Source organism: Homalodisca vitripennis, chromosome 2 (assembly GCF_021130785.1).
Source record: "Homalodisca vitripennis isolate AUS2020 chromosome 2, UT_GWSS_2.1, whole genome shotgun sequence".
Taxonomy (NCBI): Eukaryota; Metazoa; Arthropoda; class Insecta; order Hemiptera; family Cicadellidae; genus Homalodisca; species Homalodisca vitripennis.
In genome coordinates this window covers 23,068,392-23,088,694 of record NC_060208.1, presented here as the reverse complement: position 1 = coordinate 23,088,694, position 20,303 = coordinate 23,068,392, and the positions used below count along the sequence as shown (strand labels likewise).

Here is a 20,303-nt window from a genome sequence, read left to right as displayed (position 1 = left end):
CACTTCATTCGGTATTAATTTGTATTTTTGATGTTCCTTCTCAAGTTTCGGCAGCGTCTTATATACCTCCGAAGATTTTAAAAAATATATAGTAACCTATATTTTTTTTTTTTTCAAAGAGAAAAAAAGGAATTGGGTTCAAAAGTTTAGATAGCTTAACTACAAGCTATCAAATTGAAATTTCAAACTGCGAGGCATTGTTTTTCAAGTTGGTCCAGGAAAAGTTGTCCAGCGAGAAAGTTTTATATCATGAATTAAACAAAAAGTTATGTTTAAATCCTACAACACCAATAACTGTATGGATCTGACTGATGACAAACAAATGGTACCGTTAAATAAGACACACTCCTAACATTTAAACGTGAGTGGGTTTTACGCTCAAAGTCCGCGATAAATCTAAAGTTCCTTGTTTAAAGGTTGTTATTGTCGAGAAAGGTTTTTAAAAGAGGATAGATTTTCAGACGTTTGCCATCGTTGTTACAAATATAATATTTGAAGCTAGAGAAAAAACAAACTGTTCTGGAATTCATATATTTTCTAAACTTTTTTTAAAAACATGTTTTTACCTTGAAGGGTTTTTGAGATATTGAGTACAAACAAATGTCATGAGAATAAATTAATAATATTTCAGCTGTCATAAAATTTACCTACTCCTTCCGACTAAACCAGGACTATTTTCATTTGCAACGACTTCCAAGTTTCTTAAATTCAAATCTACCTTGAACTCGTTATTGTGTTTCTTTTATTTGCCATAACTTGTCGAAGGGTGATGGGTGTTTGATACACTACTATTTTCTTCTCGTAATTTCCTTCACTTGTCAGCTAAGAAAAAGCTTGTAGAGATGCCAGTCACCTTTTGAAGGAGACTACTGTTCTTTAATTATAATCCAGATTTTTTTAAATTTGATTGTATCTATAAAATATTAGGTTAAGCATCAGGTATTTATGTAATTCTGGAACCAGGCATTTAAATTTTTGAAAACACATTTTTGGTTAAATAATTATATATGGTATGGATTTTAATTTTTTTTTTTGTAGCATTTGATCTTTTGACAGATTTATTTAGTGATATTTTTTACCACGTTACTAACGAAATTCTTTCTTATTACGATACTCATTTTGATTGTCATAATTGAAAATAATGAATAGTTATTTGTTAAAACTACATCGCACATCTTCATCTGAATGCACATCCTCGCCAAGCGTTTTATTTGTTACCAATGTTGCTGCTAGCCAACTTTCTTTGAACGGTAAAATTTTCTGGCCTTGTTCCATAAAATAATTCTTATTTTTATCCATTTTCTGATGATATATGATATCAATTTCTTTTGGAACATATATTGTTAGTCCTTGCGACATACAGGATCTCTACAGTATTAATGAATTTTCTGTTTCATTGAGCGATTGGTTTGATGAATCTGTGAAGCTAACACAGGTGGTTAGCTGGAAATTCTAATGTTGCTATAAAGTGACTTTTGACCTGCAAAAGAATTTTCAACCTAAGTTCCTCATTTGAATTGTGATAAACCATCTTTTCTTCCACAAGAAACTATAATGGTTTTAGTTCACTGATAAGACAACTCTCTCCTATCAGATCTGTTTGTTATTTAACAAAAATTCTTCAAAAATAAAGAAACAAAGATAACTTCATTTTATAAGCTGATCACCACGCAAGGAGCCAGATTTCATGGGCTTAAATTTACACTCAATTAGCAATCCGCTATAATTTAATGTTTGCCAAGTCATTGTTTAAACTCTCAGAGGCAGGTGGGATCTATACGGTTCATCAATGGAAAAGGCACTCAATACAAGTCCAGCCCCTTTGCCACAGATGTTTGAGACTTCCTGTACTCAGGTCAAGATGCTTTGGATTGTCTTAGTTGGGGACACTGCATGCAGATTAAGAACCCAACTTGATGGCTGATACTAAATGATGCTCAGTGACTGATTGACTCCAGAAGAGATCACTGTTAATAAGCTGTACTATAATGAAAGCAGTAGTTAAAATCGTAGGAACCTGGTTGAAGAATCATGGTCATATTCCCATTTCTGCAACTGTGCTAAGTGGGTCTGCAGGTAATCAAGACGATTTTACCTCTAATTATAGACCAGAACAAGGTGTCTTGAGTTATCGGCTGAAGGGTACCATGAATGGAGACCAAAGATTAACCATTTGGAGTTTTCAGGTCTTTGCAAAAAGAAAGAGTGTAGATAGTTTGCCATTAAAAATATGGTTATTTAAAATTTCTGAATTTGTAACGCTGAGGACAATAACTAAATTAAGGTAATGGCAAGAGTTAATAAGGCTTCAAGAGGAATATTGAAGTAAAAGAGAGAATACCTTTGGACAAAGTTATAATAAAACCTAAAAGAATTTTGGCTTATGGCAGAGAAAGGAAGCAGGTGAATTAAACTCATGATTCTCACATCATATTTCTGCCTTTATGAGATGTTTAGGGGATTCTTCAGACCAAGTGGAAAGAAGGGTGAAAGCAAGACGAGAGAGTTAAAAGGTCAGCAGGTGGAGACGAATATTGTGGATTTAAAAGAGGGAAAGACACTAGGAAAGTACTCCCTGGGGGACGTTCAAAATGGGTAGCAAAAGATTTAGAATCCCAAGATGGGATCCCTAGAGAGGCTTATGTCCCAATCAGGAAAGAAATAGTCAGGACAAGAGAGAAAAGATTCTGGCACAAAACCAGGGCAGAGGAATAAAACGATTTAGTGGAAGTAGTACTAAAAGTGACTGTGAGGGCCAAAATTAGGCAAAAATCAGAAAAGTGTAGTACCTAGAGAAAGTGTTATAGACGGAAGGTTTAGTAGAGTATCAAAAGTTACATAAAGATAGGTACTGGACGAAGTTATGATGAGATGAGAAGAAAAAAAAATGTGTATTTCAAGAAAGACCTGGAATATTCCAAATAGCAGAATTGGAACTAGAAATACCGAGGATCAATGGCATGAGGAATGAAGTTATACTTGAGGCAGAAATTGAAGAAGGGATAGAAATGCTGTTGCAAATCACTGCACCATAGGAAGAAACTTTCCATAACGACCTATGATGTAAGCACTGAACTGTAGGACTCATGGATGAGGAAACTTGAATTGCATAGAAGGAATTTAACAGGGAGGATAAAATTGGCGAGGATAAAAGAGATTGAAAAAAAGAGGATGAAATGCTAGAGGAAGAAAATTAAATGTAGTAGTAGACTTTCTGATCAGGCTAAGATGCTTAGTGAAGATTTGTTGCACATCAAATGGAAAAGTTGTAGAGTCAAGATTTACGTGAATCTGGCAAGATGCTACAAGTGAAAAGATTCTGGTATTTTGCAAAGTATTGCAATAAAGCAAACCCCAGCTGTTAACATCTTGTGAAAGAATATGAGTACGATGAGAGCAAGAATAAGAATTTAAGAGAGTACATACCCTGTGCAACTGTAAAAAAGGAGGTCAAGCAGATCTGTCTCATGCTGGACTGAAGGGATGACCAGCGTAACATGCAAGAGCCATGAAAAGATCAAATTAATGGATTGACTACAGAGTATAGAGTGTTCTATTGAATTTTAAACTAGAAAACAGAGACCAGAGAAAAAATAAGAACCAATACCCTTCATGGCTACAGGCGACAGAGAAGATAAATAGATGTGGAGGATTTAGGTACAAGTGTAAAAAGGAGAAGAAAATACTGACAGAAAGAAACAATGTCACATATAAAGAAGACAGACATATAATTGTCTATTATTAAACCAGAAATGGAGGTGGGCAGAAGGGATTTTGTATTGCCACTCTCTTTCTCCCTCTTTGCTCCTCATTTGATAATGTGACCATCTTCCGGATGTTGTTAAAACGATAATAATGCATAATTGTATGTGTACAAATTCTCCAGAAATTATCTTTAAATAATTTCAATGACATAATATACTACAATTAAATTAAGTTCTATGGTTAAAAGCTTAAAGTATTAAGTAGATTATGGTCATATAATAATTACACACAAAATATTACAAATATATATTTTATAATCAACACATCACATTATAATTTCCCAAACAAATAATATTTATATAGTCTAAATCTTCATGGTAATTTATAAAAATATAATTTACAACTAATATCCACGATTAAGCATGAATCTGCTTTGTTTAGTCAAATAATTTAGCTTAATAAAATCTGTGGTATAGTACTTGCCAAAAGATTTATAAATTAAATATATGCAATTTCGCTTGAATGTTATTGAAATCCATCCTAAAAATGTTTGATGTATTCATATTATATTTGTATCACAGTTACATTTATAAAAAATAACAAAATACCTAATTTCATACAGACACTTAAAAGTCCCAAAGAGTAAGTTGTCAGATATTAATTTCTAATACACTGAGCAAAAAATATGAATTTGAAACATATTCTAGGGATATTATTTTATATGCAGAATCTTATATGAAACCATATAACACTCAATATTTGTCAGTCAATCTCAAACGGTTTGTGAACTATTTCAAGCAAGTTAATCAACCACTTATTCAATAGTGTTTAAGAACACATACATTACAAAATCTTTGTAGAAGAATAATCTTAAAAATCTATTAAAAAGTTTGGCACTATATCACGCAGACTCTTTTAACCCTCTCTCGCTCATAATAATAATTCCAGGCGTTCACGTACTACCCAAGTGTATTATTTCGCGGCGTCCACGAATCCCGCAGTTTTCGATATTGTTTATTGTTCAACCTTAATAATGTAAATATTCAAATAAAAATAAATAACAGGGAGAAGGCAGACGGTTGGGGTGGCCAGTGTATGGTGGTGCCGAGCCAGAGCAGTTCGTTAGGCAGAAGTCTCAAGGTCATTTACGCCAGACTCTCCGCCACTACCATCACTACCAACATCACTCAGAATGAAATAGTCGACAATATCACATCAATAGAATCATCACCACACCAATTTTAAAATCAATTTCACAGTCGCGAAGCACACACGCTTTCAACCGGCCAAGTTTTAGACTCAACTAACCAAAATTTACAACAAAATCGTTATTACAGAAAAGTATACGAAATAGCAAGAGTACCCTAATGGCAAAACAATCGATTTGAGTGGTGTGTTTCACGCTGGCGTACAAGTCGATTGAAGTCCTGCATGCGGGAGAGGGTTAAATTCAGTCACATTTTAAAGTAAAGTTTTACTTTACAAGAGGCATGACTGGCACTACACAGTACAAATATATTTATCCAGTTAATTTCCCACTACTCAAAACATATCACCTTTTAAGGAACTACAATAAATCATTTGCTTTAAAATCGATAAATGATAATAGCGACTAGTAATATAAAACTGTAAGCAAGGAAGTTATATGTGTATTCAATAAACTACACACTAGGCTAATAAAATACCATAGCAATTAACTGGAGGGAAGTATATAGTTAATTATACTAATTTAATAAGTAACAGTAGAAAATAGTCAGTGTAATTTACTTGTTCTCAATCTTTTGAAGTTTTAAGTAGCTGCATTGATTTGTAAAACAATTAATAGCAGCAATTTGATTTATATAATTGTAATAAATGATTGTAAACTCACCATATGCCATGTTAAAGGTATACTACAAATGATTTTTAATAAGAAAAAACAGCCTTGAAAAACATTAATTTTTAAATTCAATGATCATGGGATTAGTCCTGAAGCATGTTCGACTCTGCTTTATTTTTTTTAAACAACACTTGTAATATAAATACTGTCCACGATTTGAGGTTGAATGAGAATCAACACATTCCAGTACCCCTGTTTGACAAAAATAAGAAATCTTCCGCTATACCTAAGAAGTGCGCAAAAGAATAACACTATTTTGGAACCTTACATTTTCAAATTTTCCAGGGGGAAGGTTTCTGGACCTCCCTTTTGTTTGAAAATGATTCCTCACCTTTAAAACCTGAGGAGTTTTATTCCATTACCTCTAGTTTTAGAAATAAATTAAAATAAAAAATATATATACAAATAACAGAATTATAAAACTACGTTTCTTTTTTCCATAACCGCTAATTTCAAAGAAACAAAGGCTATTGTCTGGTGAAATTTTGAATTTACAAATGGAGCAAAATAATTGTTAATATCACTGCACTGCACTTACTTGTTTGACTTACAAGTATTCCTGAAACAATTTCAAATCAATTTTAACAAAGTTTAGACTGAAGTTTTGTATCACAAGTAATTTAAATCCATAATTAATTTTAAGAGAGACAGAAAAAGTTGTAATGAATACCCTCTTTGTAGCTTTATTAAAAATTGTAACATTTTGAATTGCAAGGATTTATAAACCACTTTTAGCTTAATTCAAGCCTAAAATTGAACTTCAGTTTGATTTTACAAATAATGGAGGTTCAAATATTTTATGAATGGGAACACTTTTACATCAGAACTGTGTCAAAATAATCACAAACTTTATACCTTTTTTGGTCACAGAGTTTTGCAACATGGCACATTTGAAAGGTACGATTTACATATATTTGTAACATTGAATCCTAACTTTGTAACATTACAAATTTGAGTATTTGCAAATTAACAGTAATAACATCAAAGAAACAGAATAGAGTTGGGTATAAACACAATATATTTAAATTGCTCCAACATCTCAGAAAACTCTTATGACTAGCATTTATGCAGTAAATGGTTTAATATTTATAATTTTTCTTGCCCTAAAGTTTCCTGCAGAAGGTATAAGAAATGACTGGAATAAGGTTAAAGAGAAAAAAGCTTAATAAGTTAAAACAATGTAATGTTAACTAACAGATGACACAAGTCACAATATGAGGTTCGTCCCACTGGCAAGATAACACTATCAGTGTGATACTACGTTATTACGCACAAGTCACAAAATGCATGTGAACGTTATCTGGCATTTTGCCACCACAAACTAGTGTACCAGGTTCTGTCAATTTATTCACCCCATTTGCAGTATAAAAACAATATAAAACTGGTTTTCATGCATAATATTTTTAATGTATGACCCTGAGACCATTTAAACAAAATTCTAAAACATGCACTGTTTTCAATACAATTCACAAGCTTACTTCTGAAATTTACATAAAAAAACATTAAATTTTTTATATTATATAAAGTAATACATTATTTTTCTTTTAAAGACAGTCAAAGTACCTAAATCTCAAGCAGTAAAAATGTTTTTTTTTAAGTCTCAAAAACGTTTACCTAAATATAAAGAAAATTGCTATACATACATACATACAAGTATCATCATATCAGAATATCACCTTTACCGAATATCCAAATTGATGATAATTTTACAATCAATCCAAATATTTCCATTTGCTAAGAAACATATTGGTACAATTTTTTTGATCACTCTGTATGATAATAGGCTACTTTCACTACCTAAAAAAATTTATCACCACTTTAGCATAATTTACAAACATAAATAATGTATTTATGGAGAGAAAATACAAAACACATTTAAATGGTACCTTATATTGAAATTAAAGCTACCAAAATAGTTTTTGTAATAAATTTAAAATTATAAAATAACTTTAATTTTAACCCTTTGCACGCCACACGTTATAAATCCATTAACTTGGTATTTGGCGTTTTGGTCAAGAATACCACTCCAATATATCTGTCTACGGCGTAGGAAGGGTTAATATAAAGTATAGTATAATATATACAATTCAGAAACCATAATTAATTAATAATTAAACAAGTGGTGAAGTATTCAAGCATTTCTGCCCTCACAAAGTTTGATCCTTTCAAGATTCTTCAACTCACAGCATTCCAGTCTTATAAGATTATAGTCTGAAACATGCTCTTTTATATGTCCTACTTAAAATAACCTACTCAGAATGAGAGACAAAACTGCAAGAATACCTTCCACTTCCTCTAACACATTTAGTGTCTAGGTGTCAAAGACCACCACAGAAGCTGCATCTGCATAAAACAAGCTTTCATAAACGGAACAAATATGCTATTAGTATTCATGTTTTGAAAAATAAATGAAAAAAATACTGTAACATTTCATACTGTAACTTGGAAATGTATTGCAGTATCTAGGTAATGATGAAAAAGTAAATTTCATCCTTTAGTACTAATACTTCGTCCAGAATTTGTAAAATCTAATTAGTAAATTACATTGCTACTTTGTTTACTAATTAAATAGTTCCCTGCAAATTCTTCTTACACAATAGATGATTACAAGCTTTAAATAGAGGCATAACCAACTCTACTATTTTATATGGTGCTAGTAAACGTGCATACAGCACCAAAATATAAAATAAAATTGGACTTTTACACAATACATCAAAAACATACAAAAAAATGCTGCGGTGAAACTGTATTTCTGTAATATTTATCATTGCTGCCACTAAAACACTGCGTTGAAAGTTAAATTGAAACCAAGTGGTTTACTTTAGGTCGTTTCCCAATAAAAATATAAAAACAGATCTTTGTAAAATCTCCAGCTTATTATTAAAAACCCTAAAAAATATAGTCAGAAACCATTAAGTAAATGTTGCATGAGCATGCACTGAATAGCCTAGGAATGATTTTTCTCCAAATGGAATCATTTGTATAAAAGAAGTTAAGGCACAAGATACACAGACTAAAGACTACAGATCCTATGGGAAGCCCCTGAGAGGTGTAATCGGCCGTGTCTCAGTTTAACCGAAGTACGCTCCGCAGTTGGTGCAGCGCTTGTCCTTGAGAGCAAGACAACACAGAATGCCAATTGGGAAGAAAAAAATAGCACAGCATATTCCGAGACAGGTGAAGTCATCTTCCAACACACCGACCTGCACACATAACAAAAACGTACAAAATCAGTACAAATGGCCAACAAAGAATTACGACATAATATGTAATAATAACACCATTAATTTTCACATAACATAGCTATCATGGGAAGGGTTAAATCAAAGTGAATGTTGTGTTTAGCTCCAGATCACCTTCGTCTTATTGCAGAGTCTGAAATATGACACTGTCACACACTTGACTTCTGGAATCGGGGAGTCAGGTTCATCTGAAGAGATTAAAAAAAATTCAGCATCAATTCTGACCTGTTGAGACAATGAGAATACCTGTTCACCTAGATTGCACCATATTACAAATACAAAAACCACAATTTCTGATCCAGCTTAAATTTTGGTTACAAGATTCTAATGCTGTGTTTGCGTCCATTTTTCTTACCTATGTCTACGTCTAGTTTTATATATACAGGGTGATTCATGAAGTTCTCCCTCCACTTCTACAGCACATTGTACTAGTAAAAATAATGAAAAAATGTTATATAAACATAGGTCCGAAAACGCTTCGTTAGCGAGTTACAGCTAGCGAGAGATTTCGCCTGAATTCCTGGGTAAAGAGTAAAATAAAGCCATACTGAACTTTTGGAAAGGTTAATTAAGTAAGAAATATCGTGGATTCTTATGTATTTTTACCTGATAAAGCTAATAAAATAGGTTTCAGAACTGTACCTGTAGTAGTTTTTGAGGGATTCAGGGTTAAATGCAAAAAATTGGGGCACGAAACAATGTTTTTTTTAAGTTTGATATACAATAACTTTGTTAAATTGGTAATAAATACATAAAATCAACAAACATTAATTGTAGAGAATTTAATTCTGAGAAAATTGATATAATCAAAGTCTAAAATAAAACAGAAATAAGTACCAAAAAATCGATTTTATTCAGTATAATACATTACTAGCTGTAAAGAAATACCGTACGGTATTTAGTTTAAAATAAAACAACAAAACAAAATGTTTGTTCCTTAATGATGAGATAAATTGAGAAAACAAGATTAACTGTTAAATAAATTTCTTTGTAAATAAAAATATCATGTTTTATTACGTTGTATTTTTTTTTAAATAAAAATTTACATCAAATGTTCGAAAATAAATGAAGCAAACATTTTCCCATTATTGTTTACTAATCATCGAAATGCAGTTTTTTGTTTTATTAATTTCTAAGTTGGTAACGCACGAATAACAGCTGATCAACAATGGTATTCTGTACTGTTACGTTAGAACTGTGTATTAGTGGTGTTTTGCAAGCTACAGCAAGAGATCGGGTTCTGTGAATCGTGTTATTAAATGCAATTTTTCTGTGAGTTATAATTCGATTGTTTATTCAGCGAAAAAATGCCTTACTTATTTACATCAGAGGAATACGCTGATATGGTTTTTATTTTGGGTTACTGTAATGGTAATGCTAGAGCTGCTGTAGAAGAATATGAACTACGTTACCCTAATAGGAGGATGCCAGATACCAAAACAATTTCAGGAACTTTTCGTACTCTTCGGGAAACAGGATCACTACCAAGTACTAGAACCAATTATGAACGAGCTGTCCAACTTGATGATGATATTGTTATTAATGCTGTTCATCGCAGTCCAGGTGTAAGTACACGACGTATTTCTAGGCGGATAGGAGTTTCGCAGTCAACGGTGTGGAGGTCACTTAATCAAAACAAATTTTATCCGTTTCATAAACAAAAGGTTCAACATCTACAGCTAGGGGATGGTCCGCTTCGCTTGGAGTTTTGCAACTTTTTGAATATTAATAATCAACTCTACAAGCGTATTTTGTTTACGGATGAGGCACAATTCACTCGGGATGGTGTCAATAACTTGCGCAATGAACACTCATGGGCAGAAGAAAATCCACATGAGGTAGTGGAACAGAACTTTCAACACCGATTTAGCGTCAATGTCTGGTGTGGCCTTTTGCACAATCGGCTGATTGGACCTTTCATATTACCTGGACGCCTAAATGCTGAGTTCTATTTGCATTTCCTTCAAGAAGAGTTGCCGCAGCTGTTAGAGAATGTTCCTTTACATCTCAGACAAAATTTGTACTTCCAGCATGACGGAGCACCTCCCCACTTTTCATGTGCCGTTTCTGCTTACTTAAATCATCAATTTCCTGGACACTAGATTGGTCGTGGAGGGCCTCACCCTTGGCCACCAAGATCACCAGATCTATCTCCATTGGATTATTGCATCTGGGGATGGATGAAAGACATTGTATACAAGACAAAAGTGAATTCTCGTGATGAATTAATTGCCCGTATTATGGATTCGGCTGTGCAGATACAGGGAAGTCCTGAAAAATTAAGAAACGCAACAAAAGCAATACACAAACGTGCTGCAAAATGTATTGATAATGATGGCCTCATTTTCGAACATCTATTATAAAAAGGTGCGTACGGTTGGCCCAACCTGATTAATTTTGCTTAAAACTAGTAATGTATTATACTGAATAAAATCGATTTTTTGGTACTTATTTCTGTTTTATTTTAGACTTTGATTATATCTTTTTGTAATTATAATCCTTGAAGGCAAACAAAATGCTAGGATTCATTTTTCGAATGTCTAGAGGGACGTTCGGTGACGAGACACTTCTGCTCTTGTATAAGGCTTTAGTTCGGCCTAATCTGGAATATTGTACTCTTGTTTGGTCCCCTCATTACGCATCTCATATTCACAAACTACAGAGTATTCAAAACAAATTTTGCAGACTTCAAGGAGTCCGGAGAGGTGCAGCCTATCAGGAGGTCTCTGTCCCCGCACTTGAGCAGGAATTTCTTCTGCCTACGCTGGAGTGCAGAAGGAGAATGTTTGATATTATTTTCCTGCACAAGCTTATCAATGGGGCGATCGATTCACCAGAGCTTCTGAGTAGGATATCCCTCTTGGTGCCTGCTGGAACCAGATCCAGGAATATGTTTTCAACCTGCCACCACTCAAACAATTACAGCTATCACGGTCCTATTGCTCGACTTCATAGGCGTGGAAACAGCATTCCTTCCGATGGTGATATGTTTTATGACAGCATCGCACACCTTAAAAAGAGACTGCAACAGTAATGAGTAATAGAGTTTTTTTCCCCTTAATATCAGTTGGAGATGATGTTTGTGATTTTTCACTATTGTAACATTATTTCACAAATCTTAATACTTATTTATTATTCCACTGCATAATCACTACTTTCTGTAATTTAATTAGTTGTTATTTATTTTGTTGATGTTATATTTAAGTTGCATGAAAATGTTGTGAAATTATTGTTCGAAATTATTGGCGGATGCCGTTGAAATAATAATAAATAAATAAATATCAATTTTCTCAGAATTAAATTCTCTACAATTAATGTTTGTTGATTTTATATATTTATTACCAATTTAACAAAGTTATTGTACATCAAACTTAAAAAAACATTGTTTCGTGCCCCAATTTTTTGCATTTAACCCTGAATCCCTCAAAAAATACTACAGGTACAGTTCTGAAACCTATTTTATTAGCTTTATCAGGTAAAAATACATAAGAATCCACGACATTTCTTACTTAATTAACCTTTCCAAAAGTTCAGTATGGCTTTATTTTACTCTTTACCCAGGAATTCAGGCGAAATCTTTCGCTAGCTGTAACTCGCTAACGAAGCGTTTTCGGACCTATGTTTATATAACATATTTTCATTATTTTTACTAGTACAATGTGCTGTAGAAGTGGGGGGAGAACTTCATGAATCACCCTGTATATATATATTTCTTTTAGACAGTTTTCCTCTCATATTGCTGTTTATTGAACAAAACTAGATTCATAAAGACTGATTACCTTTATTCTAGTAATAATATATAAATATTAATCAAGTTGTAAATATATGATTTTACTGTTGTTGTACTGTTTTACAGAAAAAGGGTCTAGAGAAGACAACAATCAACAGCCTTCCATTAAACATGACAGTATGTGCAATATAATTAACTTTAAATCTAAACTATTCAGGGAGCAGGCTAGGGTTTTAATCATCATAGCTAACTGAATGTCACAGCATTTAATTCGGTTATTGAAAGCAACGGATGTTTCAGCAGCAGAATTTCAACAGAAGATGAAGTGTATGCCCCATATAGGTGCTATGAGGGACAGCAAAGCGTGCAAATGAATAGGAGCTTTCAAGGACAGGCGGAAATATATCCATGACCAGCCTGAGCATCAGTATCACATAAGATTTGGTAAATGTCGTGGACAACAAGATTCTTGAAGATCAACATCATAATTTCAACTTCTTTGGGTCGTAAGAGGGATTCTAAGCATATTTAAAGGGAAAATTTTCAAAGGGGGTGAGAAGTGGTTTCTCAGATGACCCCTGAGGTAGTGCCAGTCAATGGAATTAAAATGCACGATATCAAAAATCAAAATCAGGGTCATGCAGATCTAATCTTAACACACAATTTTAAGTTGATAACAACTTAGTTTTTGAGTTACTTGTATCACAGTGCTTTTTCATCAATACAACAATAGCATTAAATCTTGGTGTTTTATTGAAAGCTTAATTATTGACATATCAACATGATTTAATTTCCCTACAACCACAAGGAAGTTATAACTGATGAAAATTTAAAAATCTACGTGACTGATGACTTTGTTTTTATTCTAAACCCTAAGCCATCCTATATATATATATATATATATATATATATATATATATATATATATATATATATATATATATATATACAAATAAATCAATGCTTAAGCTATCAAAGCTGATAATCAGTCCTTTCATGAATAACAACAAAATATCTTAGGCATTAAAAGTGTTGTTATCTTTTACAGTATTACATCTTGACCTTCTACATGATTTAGACGAAACAAAATAGAATCTCTGAACTCACCCGACAAGCTGGACACCCTCCGACAATGATTATATCATTGGGCTGAGTGATGACAACTGTCGTGGCTCCATAGTTGGGAGGTGCAGGATATTGGGGTTGCTGCATTTGGGGTGGCACTGAAACAATAATAATAATAATCTTTATTGCGTCAACAATTACAAGATTGCATGCATGCATCAGGTACATTCATAATTACATACATTTGCATTAATTCTAATTGCAGTTATAGCTATTCAGTTGTATAACAGAACTGGGGTTTTTATTATATTCTTGTTTTCAATAATTTTCATCCCAGCAATTCAACATGAACTATTCAACGGAGTAAAACGCCTTTGACACCAGGAGGTGTATTAATCGAGATTTGAATCGTTTAGAATCACTGAGATGTTTAATTCCTTCAGGCAGCTTGTTTATCAGTTTCACACCAACTTGGGACGGCAAGTGTTCAAATGCTGTTGTTCTATGTTGTATAACACAAAAGTTGTCCCTGCCTCTTGTCTCGTATTGGTGGACGTCACTGCCTTGGACCAACTCGTATTTGAGTTGACAGTATAGAACAACGTCAAGAATATAGAGACAGGGTAAAGTTAACAATCCAAGCTCTCTAATGGCATCTTTGCATGACTCTCTGAAATTCAATTTGTAAAGAACTCCAACAGCTTTATTTTGAGCTCTACATACTCTTTCGAATTTGTATTTAGAGGAGCTGCCCCACAGTCTCAAGCCATAAGACAAATATGGATGTATCAGGCCAAAGTAAGCCATTTTTAATACATCATAGAACAGAATTTTGCAAGGTTATACAAAACATAAATGCTAGACGCAACCTTGGAGCAGATGCTGTCAATGTGAAAGTCCTATGTCAGCCCTCGGTCAAGATACATTCCAAGGAACTTAACGGATTCGACCTCTTTCAAAAGAACATCGTCCACCATTACCGCGGGACGATTGTTCTTGTCGATACCAAAGACAATAATTTATTGATTTTGAGCAGTTCGTTTTCAAATTGAGTCTTGAGAAATATTCAATGCATGAATTTAAATCGATAAATGATTTCATTTCAAGATCATTCTTAGATTTCGATTTACCATATTTACTAATAAGGTAAATTTTGGATCTGAAATATTGAAACAGAATAAAAAGCATTTATGTTTAACATTTTTCCCTGCAGAATCTATCATAAACATTTTTTTAATACTAAACGTAATTAAAGGTTTACACAAGAGATTTTTTTTATTAAACACATAATAAAAGCAGTAAAACAATTGAGTATCTATCAACCAAAATAGAATTAAGAACACCTATAATAAAGGACACTCAGTAAGTTTTGAGATATTGGCAGACAGTACATACTGCAATATTCTTATCTGATTGTCAATGTGCCTGACAGCAACTTGGGTTTATCAGTGTATTTATGTTGTCTGTTTGAAAAAATCGATTTTTTCCAGTCATGGGATCATAGAGAGAGCCCTTTCGGGTAATAATTTTCTGCGTTTCTAAAGTCAGTTTGTCTCAAGAGAAGTGCATCAAACGTCTCCAAATTGCCTTTGGTTTAGAAGCAACATACCATGCTACTGTTTTAGGAGATATTAGAAATTTCTAAGGGGTTATAATTCACTTTAAGGCAACAAACTTACAGGAAGACTGTATTCCGGTATCAGTCCAGAAAACATTGATAAGGTGTGCAATGATTCAAGATGACAGACACTGCACTAATTTAATGATTGGAGCTACTCTAGGGATTACATCCGCAGCAGTGTGAATAACATTACAGCACCTTTTAAAAGCCAGAAAAACTTTTCTCTGTGGGAATCTCACAATTTGAAAAACGAGCAAAGAGCTGAGTGCGTGAGGATCATGATCATCAGGGATTATTTCCAAAGTTGTCACTGGTAATAGGACATACATAACATTTTATAACATTTCCACTTGAGGAAAGAGAAGCATTTAGGTGTTTGAGGACACGCATCCCTCACAATGGTAAAAAACCAACGTGAATAAAATAATATACAATGTTTTCATCAAGAGTAAAAAAGGCTGGTAAAGGTTATTAAGCTGGACAGACAAAAGACACTGTGGAAACATCTACAGCAAGATGGTACAGTGAATAATGATTGCCAAAAGTTCTTTAGGACTTAAACATTATAAGTTTAATTTGGCTCCATGACGATGCCTCTTCTCAGAATGCTACAAAACAGAGTTTTTGGCAGAAAATGCAACAAAACAATGGAGCACCTCCCTTATTCACCTGATCTTGCTAAGTACGATTTTCAGTTATTCTTCAATCTGGACTACCAAAACATTCGTGTGGTCGTCACTTTTCTTTGGATGCCGAAATTGATGAGATTCATACATTTTTTTACTCAATTCCAAAACTTGAATGGCTGACTGCTTTCAACAAATGGAAAATCCAACTTCAAATGTGCATTAACGTTGAATTGGAATACTTTGATCATGCCTAACGTTTGATAAGTGTAGTACAAAAACTCTTCATATATCTCAAAACTTTCAGAGTCACCCTTAATATGAGGTGTATTCAAAATGTATCCGAAGTTTAAATGTAAATGAAGTTTTATGACCACTGATAAGGTTCATAGCACAATGGAACTCAAGAATAAAGAATCTTTTAATGTTATCCTACACACGATGTGTACTGAAAAAAATCAGGCTTCAACAGCATTCAAGTTAAAGCAAGTTTTCTTTTCATATTTGTATATTATACACAATTTAAAATTGATAATTCAAATATATATTTTAAATAGACTACACAAAACTGAAATCTAAACTTGTATATAGTTAAAAGACAGAGTCCTATTGAAATGCAGTCACTAACATCATATACGAGGGGATTTCTTCCACTGAATAGAATGATGTCTGTTTCAGCCTTTTTACCATACAATTTTATAAATTACTTAAGGTAGTGGTATTGGCGTCAGGTGGTGGTCTATTAAAAAGTGTTAAGCCTATGAATGTGTAACTGATCTGGGTTTTACTTAGCTTAAGATATATGAGGTTCTTTCCATTATAGCAATTAAGGTATACTTTGATCAAAGTTAAGCTTTGCAAGATAAAAATACATTTATGAACAAATACTGTACACCAAGGTTAACAAAAAAGTCTACAAAATCCTCTATTACTAATACATATAACCCATAGTGACTTTTTTGAATCTCAAAAACTAGACTTCCACAAACAGTACCCACAAAAAGGTACCATAGATAATCTGAACATAAAGCACAAAGTAGGCTTTATAACTAGATTTTTTTATATAAAATTTGAAACTTTATGAAAATTGGCTTCTACTTTGCAGATTTGCATCCACCGTACTTGTTCAACCTCACAAGTTCAATTTCTTACTGTTCATACTGCTGAAAACATTGATAAAGGAAAACATATTTGCAGATTTTGAGTTTGTCAACAATCATTGAAAGATATTTCACAAAATAATTTTCAAAAGTATCTGTATGAACAGTAAGGTAAGAGTGCTGTGACAGGATGACAGTATTTTGAAAGAACATATGTTTCAATAGTGTTTTCCTTTGCTTGATAAATATTTTGAACTATTCTGGGAAGTTTTACATAATTGTAAATTTGTCCTACAAAAATTAAAGTATACTATCATATGAAACCAAAATTTATTTTTGTATTGCTAAAAAGTAATTTATTTTACAATTCTTTTGTGAAAAGGGTAAAAGTTCTAGAACGTTATCTGAAGTCAGAAAAGTTGGACGGTTTGGGTGATGATCTGAAGTCAGGAAATACTTATCGGCAATGCCCCTTGCCATCAGTGCGAGCTTCAGTTGCGCTTTCGGCACTAACCCGTACTTCTGGTGAAGAAAGAAAAACATCCCTCAAGATAGTACCTAACTTCAAGCTCAAATCACATGAGCACTAGCACATATAGATTTAATCTCAGTTTACTTGCAACTTAGTAACGTCATTTCAGTAACAGCATGATGCTAATACTGAAATTGGATCATATGGTAACATGTTAACACAGTAACAGGTTACATGAACGTGATACCTCAACCCGTTATTTTGTAATAGGTTATTGTAATATGGGGACAATAGTTCCCATCTCTAGTGGCCATTACCATACACATGATTTAACTTTGTTTCAATTAATTTGTAACAATAATGTCAAACTGAATTACATTATAGACTTTTAAAATTGTAGTAAAGTTAAGCTATATTTTTATAAGTAAAAGAAATATATGAATTTTAGATTATAGAAAATAATACAACTTTATTTAAACTAAGTTTGAGCATCAGAGTACTTATAATTACTGTACAGAGTAAACACGTCTGACACCATTTAAATCGATTTAACCAATATTTGATTCATTCGAGGGCTCTTATCATACAGCTTTACAGTTTGGCAGCCTTACAGTTATTTAACTTAGCCTGACAAATAATCATTGCCAGCTCTTTTTAATACCTCTAACAAGAATATTGTTCGAAGTTAATACAAATTAAGGATGCAGTATGATAGAGGCCACCACCACAATAGAATCATATTTATGATTATCTAAACTATAGAAACAAAAATGTTGAAACGAATTACGTTATGTCAAAACTATCTATGTTATGTGTATCTGTAAAATGTAAAAAACAAAACAGTTTAACATTTAGTTACTTTTTACTATTTTTAAGGATATAATATGATTCTATTGTAGTGGTGGCCTCTTATTTACTGCAGCCCAAATTAAAATCATTTGTAAGGTATTCGAGAAAAAGCCACAACTACAATGGCGATGCACCCTGGTTCGATTGGGGTGGTGGCCGCTTACTATACTGCATCCACTTGTACTACACGCAGTGGTCATAGTAATGCTTCTTGTGCAATACTACAGCAGACAATAGAAGGGTAAGGTACAATAAGCGGACCCAGTTTTTTATATCGATATTGACAAACGATTTTACTCAATTATAACTTTTGATATAACTGACCAATACTGATTTTTGAACAATAACTTAACTTGTATCGACTATTAACACTTTTTCATATAATAAATGAATGTTCTTTTATAGATATTAACAAGACAGTCGAAAGCTCGTGGAGGACTGTGAAACGAAGTTTAAAAAGTGGCATATCAGCCGACCCACTTGTGGATTATCTCTGAGAATATTTGTGAAGAAGAGAAGTACGGTTTTCTAGAGAAGATGCTTCAACAACTTCTCGAAAACGGTTAATTGCTACACAGGAGAAAACATATAAATAATTATGCATATTTTGTATTTCCTGTTATAAATGTTTTTTTTATATATTGTTATCATTATTTCATTATTATTTATGAAATTTTTCCTATTTCCAGTTCAAATAATTTGTTGGATTGTTAGAGCTCATTTATTATCTATAAGTTTATCACTATGTGGTTGTATTAATTATTTTAATGTAAAATATGCTTGTGATTATGGCTATAGGTATGTTGAAATGATTTACAAATGCATATTCCACAAATGAATATTAAGTATGGTAATTGAACTAGGCCTAATCGATATAAAAAACCGGGTCCGCTTATCATACTCTACTCCAATACAATAAAACACGAACAATATAGTGATGTGTAATATATTACATCAGTAGCACACTTTTATGCAAGCCCAATGAATGTAATATTTTCAAAAACTGTGAAATGGTTAAACAGGGTTAATAGCACCAGAAATCTTCCACTTCAACTTGTCATGACTGACAAGTTTAGCTCTGGGATAAATGTTTTGTACACATATTTTTGAATTATAACTATTTCATAAGCCTATGTATTTTTATTTAATTAAGCTGAATCGGTAGTTTTATGAGTTATCCTTCATGTACCAATATTTGGAAGCTACTGATATTGTAATTATAAATTACGTAACAAATACTTAAGATACCGTATTTGCTTACCATTAACTTACTTGGATTATTTGGATTGAATGCATAATTTGGTGGATAACTTGGTGTATAAGGAGGTGGCGGTTGTGTGTGGACCTCTTTAGGCATAGACATTTTTGTTGACTGAAAGAGCCTAAATTTATTTGACTACTTCTAAACTTCAATAAAGAGATAACAGTTCACATAAATGAATCACTCTGGAATCAAAAACACCGCAGATGACAACTTGCCACTTTATTATTTCTTACATTGTTTTTCTAATAATGTTGTTGGACTTTGATGAAAAACCTCATCAAAGTCCAATATGTATATATATATATATATATATATATATATATATATATATATATATATATATATATATATATATATATATATAAGAAATACATAACTGTTTACCTGCATCTATTCATTTGTATTACTGTTAATACACTTTTTTGTAACAAGATCGTGAAAGTCAGTGACATTTTAAGTGCCCACAAGCTTTAGTTTTAATTCCAACAAATTTATTTGAAAAATGTATTCATCTTATAAAAACTCTATAAGACCTTTCTTTTTTTATCCAAAGGTCAGTTAAATGCTTGCTTGTCTAATGACCTCTACCCTTGATTAAAATCAAATCCAGTGTACTTACTTGATACTTGATACTTGATACTTGGTGATATCCCACTAGAAGCACTTCTGTGCCGTGGTCGTCATATTGAATGGGCCTCTTCACGATTCTAAGTATTCTTCTACAGAGTAGTATGGCCGTTCCAGCAGAAA

General features: G+C 32.7%; 1 protein-coding gene across 1 annotated transcript; it reads right to left on the bottom strand.

The window, feature by feature from the left end:
- Nucleotides 1–8,439: 8,439 nt before the first annotated feature.
- LOC124353698 (brain protein I3) lies at nucleotides 8,440–19,789 on the bottom strand. The gene is made up of 3 exons (XM_046803667.1): nucleotides 19,562–19,789; nucleotides 13,664–13,779; nucleotides 8,440–8,787 (listed from the first exon to the last, which is right to left on the bottom strand). Exons 1-3 carry the CDS (start codon nucleotides 19,650–19,652, stop codon nucleotides 8,656–8,658), a joined length of 339 nt encoding a protein of 112 aa, XP_046659623.1. The 5' UTR covers nucleotides 19,653–19,789; the 3' UTR covers nucleotides 8,440–8,655.
- Nucleotides 19,790–20,303: the final 514 nt, after the last annotated feature.